At 43.7% G+C, this 14,541-nt stretch overlaps 2 protein-coding genes across 13 annotated transcripts in view; one reads left to right on the forward strand and one right to left on the reverse strand.

Annotated features, from left to right (window-relative positions):
* ITPR1 (inositol 1,4,5-trisphosphate receptor type 1) overlaps nucleotides 1–12,499 on the reverse strand; it is a 385,201-nt gene extending 372,702 nt beyond the window's left edge. For all 6 annotated transcript variants that reach the window (XM_064274996.1, XM_064274992.1, XM_064274993.1 and 3 more), the window contains exons 1-2: nucleotides 12,324–12,499; nucleotides 11,429–11,504 (exon numbers count right to left, since the gene is read on the reverse strand). The gene's annotated coding sequence lies outside the window, so the exon portion shown is untranslated. The remainder of the gene's footprint in view (nucleotides 1–11,428; nucleotides 11,505–12,323) is intronic.
* LOC111750603 (uncharacterized) overlaps nucleotides 11,697–14,541 on the forward strand; it is a 35,824-nt gene continuing 32,979 nt past the window's right edge. For 2 of the 7 annotated variants that reach the window (XM_064275002.1, XM_064275003.1), the window contains exons 1-3: nucleotides 11,708–12,899; nucleotides 13,104–13,219; nucleotides 13,991–14,020. In XM_064275002.1, the coding sequence (XP_064131072.1) occupies nucleotides 12,017–12,899; nucleotides 13,104–13,219; nucleotides 13,991–14,020 (1,029 nt within the window). In that variant the 5' untranslated portion in view covers nucleotides 11,708–12,016. Of the gene's footprint in view, nucleotides 13,668–13,990; nucleotides 14,183–14,541 lie in introns of those variants that run through there. The other 5 variants (XM_064275000.1, XM_064275001.1, XR_010319063.1 and 2 more) reach the window with 5 other exon arrangements.

Here is a 14,541-nt window from a genome sequence, read left to right on the forward strand (position 1 = left end):
CGACCCTTTGGTTAGCAGCTGTGGCACTTAACCACTACGCCACCAGGGTTTCTAAGTCCCTTAGCGTATAGCGGAAACTCTACGGGGCGGTTCTACTCTGTCCTATAGGGTCGCTATGAGTCAGAATCGACTCGAAGGCACTGGGTTTTTTGGTTTTGGTATACACTTGGGGTTGCTATGAGTCGGAATCAGCTCAACAGCAACAGGTTTGGTTTTGGTTTATATACTTAGGACTCACGATGGTATAATCATGAAAAACTGGATAAAACAGGATGAAAGCACTAAACACACAACTGAACAGCCCAGGACTTTAAGGAGCAGACCCCTTGCTTTGAAACCTAAACTCTACTTTTTATTAAACATATCTATTGAGCACCTACTGTGTGCCACCACTACAATAGGTACTAGGGATATAAATATAAGCAAGACAGACAAGGTCCCTGCTCTCATGATATAAACATTTTAGTGAAGGCAAACAGACAGTAAACAAACAAAAAGACAAAACATGCAAGAAAAATCAGATACCACTGTGAACAGAATTAAACCAGGTGATGTGACTGGGTGACCACTTAATATTGGCAGGTGAGAGAGAACAAGATGAGACATTCATGCCAAGATCTGAAAGTCAATACAGAGGCAGTCCTGCAAAAAAAAAAAAAAAAAATCCAGCAGAAGAGCATTTTAGGCAGAGCAAACAGCTCCTACAAAGGCCCAAAGGCAGAAAAGAGCCTGGCAAGCTCAAGAAACAGAAAGCCAGCCACAAGGTCTGGAGCATTCATGGGGGAAAGGAAGCAAGTACGGGGGCAAGATCAGAGACAGAAAAGCCAGAGCCAGTGGGACTCTACAAGCCAGGATAAAATTCTGCATTTTATTCTAAGTACAATGGGAAAGTTATGACCTTGGCCAAGCTACTTATTCTTTCTGGGTCTCAATTTCCTCATCTGCAGAATGGGGATAATGGGGACTTATCTCATCAAGTTGTATTGAAAATTAAACGAGAAAAATGAAAATATAGTGCTTACTTAGCACGTAGGGAATGGCATGTAGGAAATATTCCTATTAGCTATTATTATTCTATTGTCTAACTGGCTCTATTTTCTACTCTCCTGTTAATCTCTTTAGGCCTTATGATCAGTTATGGAACAGCCCTTTGAACCAGCAATTCCACTGATAAATGAATGTAGAAAAGGGATCCAGTATGTACTTACTGGATACATTTATCTGAATATGTCAATGCCAACTCCAGCAGCATGGCTCCAGGGGAATTTTCTCCCCACTATTTATTTTTATTCCTAAGAAAACCAAAAACCCCTAACGCACAGCCAGGTAAAGAATGGAAGACTGCATCACACCCTTGTGGTGACCCTCTGGATCTACTCTTCAGCCACCAGATCTTGCTTCAGGCCCCAAAGCACAATGCACTTGGAAAATCACTCTTCTGCTGAAAACCCAGCCAATTAAAATCCATCCATCTTCCCGCTCTTTCTTGGCATATCCTATTGGCATATCTGTACCACCTCCACCACCAAAAAAACAAAGTGCCTTTGCCAAAGTCCTTCAGAGCCAGTTTTATTGCTGCTTGCTTAAAAAAAAAAAAAAAAAAATTTTTTTTTTAAAGAATAAAATCACAAAGCATCCTTTAAAGTTAGGCAACAAGGAGAAGGGCATATACGTGAAGCCTCTAAAGCACCTGGAGACCCAAGAGGCCATAAGGCGAAACGTGGACAAGGCACAGGAGTCACAGCAGCTGCCAACGCCAGACGGCACCCTTCACTCTAAGGCCCAGCAGCCCCCAGTGCGGCTGGCTAACAATGGGCAAAGTCCGGCAGACCGTGAGGCCTTCCGCGAGCAAACGAGACTATGCCCAGAAAAAGGAAGAGTTGCCACCATTTGATCAATCTCCTGGCAAGAGGCCAAGGAAACTCACCCTCACCCCCACCCCCACCCCCAGAAGCAGGAGTCTCATTACGATGCCGTCTCCCAGGTACGTATATGGTAACATAGATGTAAACAGGGGCCAGAGAAAAACCAAGGCATTGACTGTTGACTCTTCCAAGAAGTGGGAAAGTATTCTCTTAACAATAGTCTCTGCTTCTGTCACTGGACACTCTCAGGGTTCATTTCAGAACTTCCTTTGAGCAAAGACACTTGCCGATATCATCTTTATTGTGAAATGAGTAGGTGCCACACATTTCTGAGTTGGCCACGTTGCCACCTCCCACCCTACACACTGACACACAGTCCCCCCTTGCCATCTTGTCCCGTTATCCGCTCATCAGACTGCCCTCAGAAACTCAGCCTGTCCCCGTCACCAGACAATTTATTCTATTCCAAAAAGTGCCTCTCTCAGAGCACAGAAAACAGTACTTCGCTTTCGTTTTCAAGCAGTCCCAAAGGAAGTCACCAAGTCAGAAGTTTTAACTTTAAGTGGTGCACTGCATGACAATGTCAGAAACAGCAGCTTTACCTCTGAAGTTCATGGAGATTCTCTCGTTTAAATGTGCCTTGTTATTTATTTATTTTTTTTTGTTATACATCCAACACAGACAAAAAGATAAACCTCCTTGCCTTTTTGCAAACACGACTGCTAAATAATCTATTCTCAAAACAGGTAAACCACCTACACTGAACTATTTCTCAAAAACGAAGTCAAGGCTGACATCTGCTCCTGTGTGTCCTATTCATCAAAGCCAAAGTAAGAGAAGCCAGCCAAGAGCTCAAAGATGGCCAGTCAGAAAACTTTAAGATTTGGCTGATCATAAGATTTCAGTTCGCCAAAATTCCTCATTTTATAGGGGGGGGAGAGGAACCTTCAAGTGGTTTCTTGAAGGTCGCACAGATGATTAGTGGCCAAAGAAAAAGCTAAACCACCAGGCTCCAGACTCCAAGGCCAGTGCTTGTTTGTGGGGTAGGGAGAGGATGTTTATTTTGTTAAAAAGTTAAAAAATCAGCCCCAGCCTGAGTAGGCACCCCTCTCCCTACAGTCTAAACCACAAAGAAAACCAGCAAATCAAGTTAGGTTAACATCCTCAGAAAGAGATAAAAGCCTTGCTAAGCCGGGGGAAATCCACTCTAGGACAGGGTTTTTCAACCTCAGCACTGTCAATATTTTGAGCCAGATAATTTTTTATTAGGAGTCCCTGGGTGGCACAAACAGTTAAGCACTCAACTACAAGCCAAAAAGTTGGCAGTTCAAACCCACCCAGAAGCACCTCAGAAGACAGGCCTGGCGATCTGCTTCCAAAATATCACAGCCTTGAAAACGCTATGGAGCAGTTCTCACACATGGGGTCAACAAGAGTCAGAATCAATTCAACAACAACTAACAACAACAATTCTTTGTTGTGGGGGCTGTCCTGTGCATTGTAGGATGTTTAAAAGCATCCCTGACCTCTGCCCACTAGTTACCAGTAGTACTCACCCTCCACCCATCCCCAGAGTTACAACCACCAAAGATGTCTCCAGACCATGCCAAATGTCCCCTGGAGGACAAAATCATCAGTATCCCTCTCTCCCACCATTGAGATCCACTGCTCTACAATATTAGTTTTGTTTTATTCTTTCATCTCTAAGCCCTTCTGCAAGCATTTTTTATTATACAACTTAGCAATGACCCAAAGCAGGTATTTTTATACTTATTCTACAGAAGAGGAAACAGACACACAGGTGTGACATGTTTTGCCTGTACCCAGGAGGTGGTGAACACCCTCAGGAGTCCCCATCCTGCGGTCTAGCAAGGCAATACCATTACAACCTGACAGCGACTTTGTTTCACTACCCAATTCTTACTTTCATTCCCTTTTATTAACAATCAACATAATTCCCCAAGCAGAGCGTCCTCTAGAGAGCTGTCCACGGGTGAACCTTGAAAACATTATACTGAGTGAAATAAGTCAGACACAAAAGGACAACTATTGTGTGATTCCACTTATATGAAATATCTACAACAGGCAAAAGCATAGCTAGCAGTGTAGATCAGTGGTTGCTGGGGGCTGGAAGGAGAGGGGAGTAGGAAGTTATTGCTTACTGAGTACAGAGTTTGTGTTTGGGGTAATGGACGTGGATAGTGGTGATGGTTACCCAACATGGTGAATGAACTTAATGTCACTAAATTATACACTTAGAAATGGTTAAAATGGCAAACGTTCTGTTAAATATATTTTAGCACAATAAAAAATTTGGAATAACAACATAAGCCCCAATTACCTTTGGGTATTGTGAGACTGAGTGTTAAACTTGCAGGCTATAGAGCTCTTTTGGTGAAAAATTACAAAGTCCTTTGAAGGACACATAGGGTATTTCAGAAATTAATGAAATAATAGACAAAGTAGAACTTTAAAAAAATAGTTCAAACAGTAAAGTCTTTGTTATATCTATTTTGTCACAATAAAGTTTAAAAATACATAAATAAGACTGCTTAATACATTTTGACACGGTCCTCACTTTACTTTCTATAGCAAAGGGGCTGTTCTAAGCAATGTATCTGTTCAAGAAATAAGTATTCAGAGAGGAATACAAAAAAAAGAGATTCTTCTAGGAAGCAGCCTACATCCTTCACAGGAAGATAAAACATGTATATAAATAATTTCATTCAACAAGTATTTTTGAGCACTTACTATGTGCCAGGTACTCTTCGGGAGTGAGTGAAAACAAAAACAAAAAGGCCCCTGAGGAAAACCAACATAAAGTCCCATGCAGTTTCAAATGACAGAAATATTTTCAAGTATCAGGGAAGGCTTCCCAGAAGAGGAAGTATTTGGGCTGGGACTTAAGGAATAGAAAGATTTGGCAAGGTGGCTATGAGGGGGGAGGGGGTGAAGGGCATAGCAGGCAGAAAGAACACCACCTGCAAAGGTACAGAGGCTCAGCATGATGGTATACACACACACACATACCACAAGGCAAATACACGAATTTTCCTAAGTCTCTGGGTACTGCAGGAGCTTTTTATGTTGAGAAAATGTGCATGGGGATGCTTTTAAGCCGTTTTTGCAAAGCAGAATGCCTCCCTAGATAAAGCTCCTCCTGAAATGCAAACGAACACCAATGAGCAAAATTATATCAAGTAGTCCAGAGGTACTGCTAATTATGGGATGGGTCATAAACAATTATAAAGCATAAATTCCTCAAATTGTCTGACATAACAAAACTAAACTAAACCCATTGTGGTCAAGTTGATTCCAACTCATGGCAACTCTGTAAGACAGAGTAGAACTGCCCATAGAGTTTCTAAGGAGCACCTGGTGGATTCGAACTGCCAACCTTTTGGTTAGCAGACATAGCACTTACCCATTACACCACCAGGGTTTCTAACATATGGGACAGGTGAACATATCAAACTATATCACATTGATGCAGTCATCAAAATCTAAACTGTGGGAAAATATATCACCCAGTTTCTTCAATAACAACTACAAAAAAAATGTGTAGAAAAAAATATATATAGATGGACTATGGAGATTAAACAACACTTCAGCTATCCATATTGTATGGACCTTATTTGGATTCTGATTCAAACAAATTGTCAAATATGTGCTTATTATTATTAATATATACATATAAATCAAGGAAGTGTGAAGACAGATTGGATTAAAAATTTGCTTAGGTTTGTCTTGAAATGTGATAATAGTATTGTGATTACACTGAGTTTTTGTTTTTAAAGAATCCTAACCCTAAAGATGCATCCTGAAATACAGATGAACTGATATGTCTGGGATTTGCTTCAAAGTAAATCCAAGACAAGAGGGGAGAGTAGATAAGGATACAGATGATACAAGATTTGCTGTGAATCGGTAACAAGGGTGGAGGGTGGTTGATGGGTAACAAGAAGTCCACTATACTAAGATCTCTACCATTGCATGTTTGTTAAATTTTCTATAGTGCAGTTTTCTTTTTTAAGGACAAACAAATAAAAAAAGAGTACCTGGCCCTACCTAGCTAATAGGATTAGGTTACTCTAAAGAACAAACGAGAAATTTTATATTCAAATGAGATGATTACTAGGCTTCACCCCTGCAATAAGATAACTAATATTTGAACAGTGCTTTATCTTATATTTGATTTTCTTAAAAGCACTATATAAACTAAATTAGAAAATCTGGACTATGATGGTGATAAAACCTGAATGATATACTTTTACCCCAGTGGTTCTAGGCATGTCATCACTCAAGTGAAATCCCATAAAAGGGACAGCCTCCTTTGGAAAAATGAAGATGCAAATGTCTAATGATTAACAAGGAAAGATGTTCAAGACATATTGAGTGCAGAAGGCAAGTTACCAAACAGGAGATAACATATGAGTCCCTTTTTATGAAATGTAAATATACGCATCATTTTTACATATATACATAAATAAATATGATATATAAATATATATATATACACATATACCCACCACCCAAACCCACCACCATCGAGTCAATTCCGACTCATAGCGACCCTATAGGACAGAGTAGAACTGCCTCATAGAGTTTCCAAGGAGCGCCTGGCGGATTCGAACTACCGACCTCTTGGTTAGCAGCCATTGCACTTAACCAGTACGCCACCAGGGTTTCCATATATATATATATACACACATCACAACAAAAAAACTTATACATATGTATGTATATACACATATACATATATCTATATATACATTTATATATAGATATTTTTTTATATTTATATAGAGAGAGCCCTGATGGCACTTAGTTGCTAACTGAAAGATTGGTGGTTTGAACCCACAAGCCTCTCAGTGGGAGAAAAACCTGGTGATCTGCTCCTGTAAAGATTACAGCCTACAAAACCCTATGAGGCAGCACTACTCTGTCATATAGGGTCACTATAAGTTGGAATTTACTTGATGGCACAACACACACACATATATACATATGTATATGAAAACTCTAGAACCCTAATATTTGGATGGTAGGATTGGGGTGGCTGTTTTTGTTTTATTTATTATTATTTTTGCTTATCCTTATTTTCTAATGTTTTACCAGAATGTATATGCATATCTTATGTAATGAGTGGAAAATTTGAGGTTGGTTTTAAGTTTGCACATAAGAAGGGGTCCACTTCGCTTATCTGAGAGACCCACTTATGCGGAACATATTCCCAAGGACGCTGGATAAGCTGGGCATTTGTCCTCTTTGTGTAATTCCTTTAAAATGAGAGCATACTGCCCATAGGGTGGAGGTAGGGATCAGATGGCTCGTGTTGAAGATACACTCCCATGCATTATCATTGGGTTCTTAGAACGTGTTGTCCAAACCAACTGTAGGTTCGCCTATTTATCAAAGAGGATTCCTTTCCTGCTGAACTGAATTACAATCCCAGGTAAGTCTTGTAATTAACCAGGCAGTCTAGAAATCTGGGTTTTACCCCCCTCCCCCCCGCCCCATTAAGCTCCCATCTGGTACATGACCTTGCCAGACTCAACTGGGTCTCTTTAGAAATGATGATGTAGTTCAGTGATGGTGAGAACCAAACACAGAGTTCTTAAGATTTTAGAAATCCTTAGCTAAAACATAGTTTACCTATAAAAACCTGGCTCCTTCGTGATCTGACCCTGCCTGACTCCCTGTCTCGCCTGAACTCCAAATATTCTCCCCTTGGTCACTCCTCCCTCAGCTCCAGCCACCCTGGCCTCCTTGCCATTCCTCTAACACATCACACCTGCTCCCACCTCAGGGCCTTTGCACTTGCTACTCTGGACAGTTCGAATACTCCTTTCCCCAGGTAGCTACGTAGCTAACTTGCTCACTTCCTTCAGATTTCTGCTCAAAGAGAAATCTTCCCTGATCCTCCTGCTTCCCCCTAAGTGCTCCCTTATCCCCATTACCCTGTTTTATTTTTCTCCATAGTACTGACCACCTATCACACTATAACTACTTGCTTAGTTATACTGGCTGCCTCCTTCTCCCGCCAGTAGAATTTAAGCTTTGTGAGAACAGGGCTTTGTTTTGTTCATGGCTGTACCACCAGCACCGAGAACACACCCTGGCACATGGCAGGACCTCAGGATATTTGTTGAATGAAGGAATAAAACACTCGAACCCCAACATCATTAACAGCCACCCCAAGTGTCTTAAACTATGCCCAGTTTAGAGAATCTCAGAGTTCGATTAGTGGTGGTTTCAGTGGTCTATCCAGTTCACCCTCATCGGCAATTATCTCTGAAGCACAGTCCTAGGACAACTGGTAAGAATCAGACAGGGTAAGTCATGCCCGTCACTGACTTCAAGCCTTAGTTGAGTTCATCAAAAGAACTGTGTAAAACCTAAAAGAGCAAAAGTGAACTAAAAAATCTACATACATTGCCAGTTCATAGAGAGCCTGCACACGCAATGTGTTTTATTTTACAAGATCAAACCAATAGCAAACAAGATGGGACACTGGCCCTGTGCAGACTCCTTAATTACATGTATCCAAGGGCAGCTTGACCTAGAAACCTCACTCCAGGCCTACTCTTATTTTGAGTTTTTTTTTTTTTTTTCTGTTGTTCATATTTGGTGTTTGTTGTTTCATTTTTGGTTTGATTTTTTAAGAGCTGCTTGTAAACAAATCAGTTTCCATGAGATCATTTTAAATGAGCTAAAAAAGCCATGTGACTTTTCCCTCTAGAAGTCCATTGGTTGTTCTATACCATTGGATTAAAGGGTTCTCTTAATCTTTTTTTTTTTTTTTTTTTTAATAATACCCTGGTCACCCTCAGTTGAAAATATTTTGTAGAAACAGGCAACAAATTTGTCTTGTGGGGTTCACCTGCTTCTAAGAAACAATTACATCTCTCATTCTCAAAGAACTGATGCCAATTCCCTCCAAAAGGCAACCACTTTGTTTAAATGGCTGATACCATTGGTCAACCCCAGAGGACTTTCGTGAGTCTCAAAGTGCAGGCTGGGAGTAATCACCCACTTAGAACATGAAGAGCTTTCCCAGCCTGATAAGAAAATCTCAATGGCACGTTCTTCCCTGATTTGAGATATTCAAAGAACAGTCTGCACTTTCAACATACACATACACAGACACAAAAGAAAGAAAAGAAAGTATTAAGCGCAATTGACCACAAAGCAAGCTGAAGGGTATATGGAAATATACCAACATTTCACAGTTCAAAACCAACTGCAATTTAACTCTCAAATTATTTGGTTGGATTAACCTGCTCAGACGCCGTGACGTGGATCATCAAGATGTATTTCAGGTATGAGATGAACGTAATGCTAAACTTAGACCATGTTCCTCACAAAAAAAAACTTAAGAAAACCAAATCCCTTGCTGTCGAGTCGATTCCAACTCATAGCAACCAGTTTTATCACTTTGACTCTCCTCGTTCAGGTTTTCAACATATAACTTTCTAAAGAAACTCAGCACAACATCTAATACCACCTCAAATGTTCACTCTTTTATCCCTACATTTATGGCCACACTGTTTACTCCTTACTTTACGGGAGTACTGTTAATTCACCCCTGGTGGCATAGTGGCTTTTTTTTTTTTGGCATAGTGGCTTAGAGCTAGATTGCTAACCAAAAGGTCGTCCTTTGAACCTACCAGGCGCATCTTGGAAACTGTATGGGGCAGTTCTACTCCGTCCTGTAGGATTGCTATGAGCTGGAGTCAACTCAATGGCAGCGGGTTTAATTTTTGGGTTTTGGTTAATTCATACTCGGTGCAACAAAAGCATGAATTATTTCATCAATAGCAGTTTACCATTTTTCCTAGAGTCCCCCGCCCCCGTCTCCGCGGCATAGGTGCATTTGTGGATACAGCTTAATTGTTGATGTTGTTAGCTGCCAAGTCGGGCCCCTGACTCATAGAGACCTCATGCACAATGGAATAAAACACTGCCCGGTCCCATTCCCAAGATTAATTGCAGATGGGATCATTGTGATCCACAGGGTTTCCAATGGCTGGTTTTCAGAAGTATATAGCCAGGCCTTTTTTTTCTAGTCCATCTTAGTCTGGAAGTTTCCCCTGAAACCTCTTCAGCATTCTACCTAGCAAAACACAAGCTTCCATTGACTGATTGGTGGCGGCTGTGCTTGAGGTACACTGGCTGGGAATCCAACCTGGGTCTACACACAGAAGGCGAGAATTCTACTGCTGAAGCACCAATGACCCCACAGCTTCACTGCCTGGAGTTATATATCTTGCTTCCACTGAATACTAGCTAATGGGCAAGTAATTTGACACTCTGCATCTCAGTTTCTTCATCTATACGTACCTCACACAGTTTCTGAGATACATGGCTTTGGACCTGGATATATGGCTTTTTGACCTAATGTGTCAGTATTACTAATATTTTTAACAGCCAGTCAGAGAAAAGTTTGTGGACCAGTTTATACTTGCCTGCAGCTTACTCTGAAGGGAGGCACTGAGCCCAGTCCTTAGCCTTGCCAGTGAGCACACAGCCATGGGAGTTAATAAAACCCAAGAACTCCAAGAAGAAACTAGACCTCTCGCATTCAAATGTTTCCCACTCTACCAGCACTCCTGAGGAGCTTATCAACAGGAAACAAAAGCACTATACTACTATAATGAAGTGTCTGGCTTTTATTTTCTAATTAGAAAAGCCCATAGATTGTAGTCCAGGGAACAGCTAAATATTTAGAATGCTAAAGGAAGTACTAAGACCCAGCAGCCCCCATTACCTTCTTGTATACCCTACTCCATACTATCTCAGAAGAAAAAAACTTTTGATGGCCAAATCTGCAGCAATGGAGATGTACTTGCCCCCATTACAAACTCCCTCTTCTGAGCACGGTCTGCCCACTTTGGAGGAAAAAGAAGCTGCTGTATTTACAGAGAAACCCTGCCTTGAGTTCATTCCACGACAGGAACCGAAACCACAGGGACCTGTCGGTATCCTTGCCGTTCAGGTTGCTTCAAGTCAAAGGCTAGATGCTCCTTCCTATCTGATGCTTCAAGAACTAACTTCCCTTTTTAAAGTCCTAATTCTTTCAATTTGCCAGTACTTTCATTTCTTGCAATCCAACCTACTCTGATTAAGCACTCATTCACAGTAAGAAAAAAAAAAAAAGCGACTATTTTTGAAAGAGAGGCAGTTAATTTTTGCTTACATATCTTGGCAGGTGAAATCCACTGCATCCTTCAGAATTTAAATCATAAGCAAGTTGCTGCCTGGTAAGTTCCATTTTCAGGCCACCAATGGGCCTCTCCTTTATTGCTCCATTTAATGGCCTTTTTTTCCTCTCATAAACCTTCAGGCTGCTTCAATTCTGAGCCATGGCCAAAAGTGCTAAGCAAGACTGCCCCCTGGATCTCATCCACTCCCTAAAGCCCTCACCAAAGGCACTGACAAATTTTGGAGACTGAGCCATGGGGTTTCCTTTTCTTTCCTACTCCCCATCCCATGGCTCTTTAGAGAGGGCTTTAAGGACAAAAGCTCATTATTGACCACAGCACTCAAGCTTCCACACTCACCTGACCCAGGTCAGGAGCCCTGTTGCCAAAACTCTCCCAGCCACGGGTGCGAATACTGCTCCACCGTGTTCAGCTCCTAAGTATTTAGAAAGAAAAAAGACTGAGTATAGAGGCCACGGAAGGTGGCTTCCTACAGAAATGCTCCAAATTCTAGGCTTCCACCTTCCTTAGCCTCCTTCCCTGGAGAAACCCCCACCCACCCACCCCAAAACTTAGCAGGCATGTGGGTGGGATCACTAGCGCAAAGATTACAGGTAACTTCGCTGACTTATTTCCAGCCCGCAATTGACAAATGCGCATAGACAGGCACAAACTTCGAATGCGCTGGGGGTTGGAACTAAGGGAAGTGTTTGGCAGGTCTCAAAGCACTTGTTTCTCGGAGCTGAGGCCAACTGTCTGAAGCCCGCATCCTCATTGGGCATGATCTTCGTCCACACTTCATCCCTCACCACTCTTCCCCGGTTTTCTTCCGTCTTCTAAAACCCTCCCCACCGGAGCCCCTACACACGCATAATTACTCTCCCAACCATGCAGCGCGAGGGAGGGCTACATTTTTAGAAAGATTTGTTTCCTTGAGCCGACTCACGTATGACACCCCCATACCCCCCTCCCCCCAAAAAAACTATTTCCTGCAGCTGCTTCAACAGTTTCCAACTTGGGGAACTGTCACTCCCGTCCACAGTGGATAGCCCTCTAAGCCAGTCTCTGGAGTCAAGGATTTTGTTTGTCTGTTTAAGCTCCCCCCTGTGCCCCAAAAATGCCCAGAGTAAAAGAACCCCCAAATGCATGCTAAGTGCATGCAAATCACCAAGAACTCCCAGACAGTGGGGCAAAAACTTCTGCGCCCGGGGACAGTGCCAACTCCCCGCGCCCTCTGCCCGGCCCCAGCCGCTACCTTGGTGCCGGGGGAGCCACGCCGGTGTGGGAGAGCAGGGCGAGGAGAGGGGTTACCAGCTGCTGGGTAATCCCATGTCGGTGAAGAGAGAGCTCGTTCCGTTAGGATGGAAGCGGAACACCCACACCTCCTCTCGGCGTGCGCTCTCTCTCTCTCCACCCCCCGCCTCCTCCTCCTCCACCACCTCCACCTCCTCCTCTCCTCCCACCCCAGCTAGCTTGAGGAAACGCTTCAGCAGTACATCCACATGGTTACTGCACTTTGAAGCGGCTTCTTGCGGCTTATATAGGCCGGGAAGCTCCCTGGGTAATGTAGTCGGAGTCCGGAGTCGTGGCGACGCTGGGGACGCCGCAGAGGGACTACAAGTCCCACAATCCCTTGGGCGCCCGGGCTGGGCTCTAAATAATCGCGCGCGGGGACGGGGGAGGGGCGTCCTGCTGGGAGTCCCAGCGTCAAACCTGGTTTATTGTGGAAGGACTGCCAGACTTGGAGCCCGCGACCTCAACCAGCCCTGGAGGGCGCCCCCGCCCCATGGGGACTGTCCTCCTCCGGCTGCCCCCTTTCCTTTGCCTCCAGGTAGCACTTGGGGAGAGGGGTGGAGGGGAAAGCAAGCTCGTATTTCTGCCTTGGGAAGTTCTTACAAGCTGTTACCCACCTTCCCCTCCCGGTTTGAGCCCCTGAGCCAAGAATTTCAGAAATCCAGGGCACAAAAACGCCAGTGTTTGCGGTCAAGGATTAAAGGCGCGAGGTTGTCTATTTAATCTGCTCCGCCCTTCTCAGGTTTGCGCAGAAAACTAAGTCTGGGAGCGACGGTCCACGCAAGCGGGGACACGGGCAAGTCGCTCGAGAGCACTTTTTTCAACCCGAACTGCGTGTCCTTCTTCGCCCCGCAGGAGGTAAGAAAACGCGAGCCTCTCAGGGGCACAAATAAAGGGGCCGTGTTGTGACTTGCCAGCCCTGAGATTGGGAGGCAGAAAATAAATACAAACTGTGACCTCAGCCCTGACCCTGCTTCAAGCAGCCCCGCTGTTCCTGGGAGCTCTAAATGCTTAAGTAAATAAACCGCTAACCAGAAAAATAAGGACTTCCGAAAGACCGGCTCCCACGAAGACGCGCGTCCAGGCCGGGTGCCCTTCAGCAGCTCGGAAGGAGGCTTCTGGAGCGAGGTGGGTTTCAGCCCACTGCCAAGTGGTGCCTAGGCTCCAGTTTTTGGAAGAAGGGCTGAGATCGAAGGCAAAGCCAGCCGGCTGCCCTCCCTGCCTCAGATGACGTGCATTCATTCCACAAATGTTTCCTAAATGTCTACTGGGTGCCAGGCGCTGTGCCAGGCATTGGGGCATACTGGTGAGTCAAAACAATGACAGCAGCCCAGCAGGCACTGCCTGCAACCGCATAGGGCCTGCTATACAACAATAGTAATAATAATCCTGGAGGCTGATTTTATTGAGTCCAAACCACATGCAATTTTCGTGCATCAGGCTATTGAATTTTAACAACTCTGTATAGGGTCTTATAGGGTCTCTATGAGTCGGAATCGACTCGATGGCAACGGTGTTTTTTTCTTTTTTTTTTTTTTGGTGGTGATTGCGTGCCAGAGAGTCTGTTACGACTCATAGCAACCCTAAAAAAAAACCCACTAGACATGTTTATTATTCTCTGTTTGACAGGTGCAGAAACCGAGGGCTGGGAGAAATCAGGTAACTTCCCAAGATGACACGCTGAATTAAGTGGTGGAGCCTGAATTAGGTTCCAGTGCTTCTAAGCATTAACAGCCCTGGTGGCGCAATGGTTAAGCACTCAGCTGCTAACGGAAAGGTTGGCTGTTGTACCCACCCAGACCCACCAGGTGGCTCCTGTAAAGATTAAAAGATTACAGCCTAGAAAACCCTATGGAGTTACCATGAGTCAAAATTGACTCCACAGCACCTAACAGCACCAGCCTCTAAGTGTATGAAGTCCTTATCTTTGAGGAGACATTCCCACCACCCCCTTGACAGCCTCCCTTCCCCATTCTAGTAGCACCTCTGAACCCTTGGGTTCAGGGTCAGAGTCATTTTCATCTCTTTGCCCCAGTTTTGCCACCTTAGAAGGAGATAATCATTAGAACTTACCTATTTTCTATCAAGGTTGCTGGATATAGAGTCCACAGAGTCTTGTGAAACCTCAGGAACAAATTAGGGAAGCACTATAGCTAATAATAGGAGCCCCTGAGTGCTGA

Source organism: Loxodonta africana, chromosome 22, assembly GCF_030014295.1.
Source record: "Loxodonta africana isolate mLoxAfr1 chromosome 22, mLoxAfr1.hap2, whole genome shotgun sequence".
NCBI lineage: Eukaryota > Metazoa > Chordata > Mammalia > Proboscidea > Elephantidae > Loxodonta > Loxodonta africana.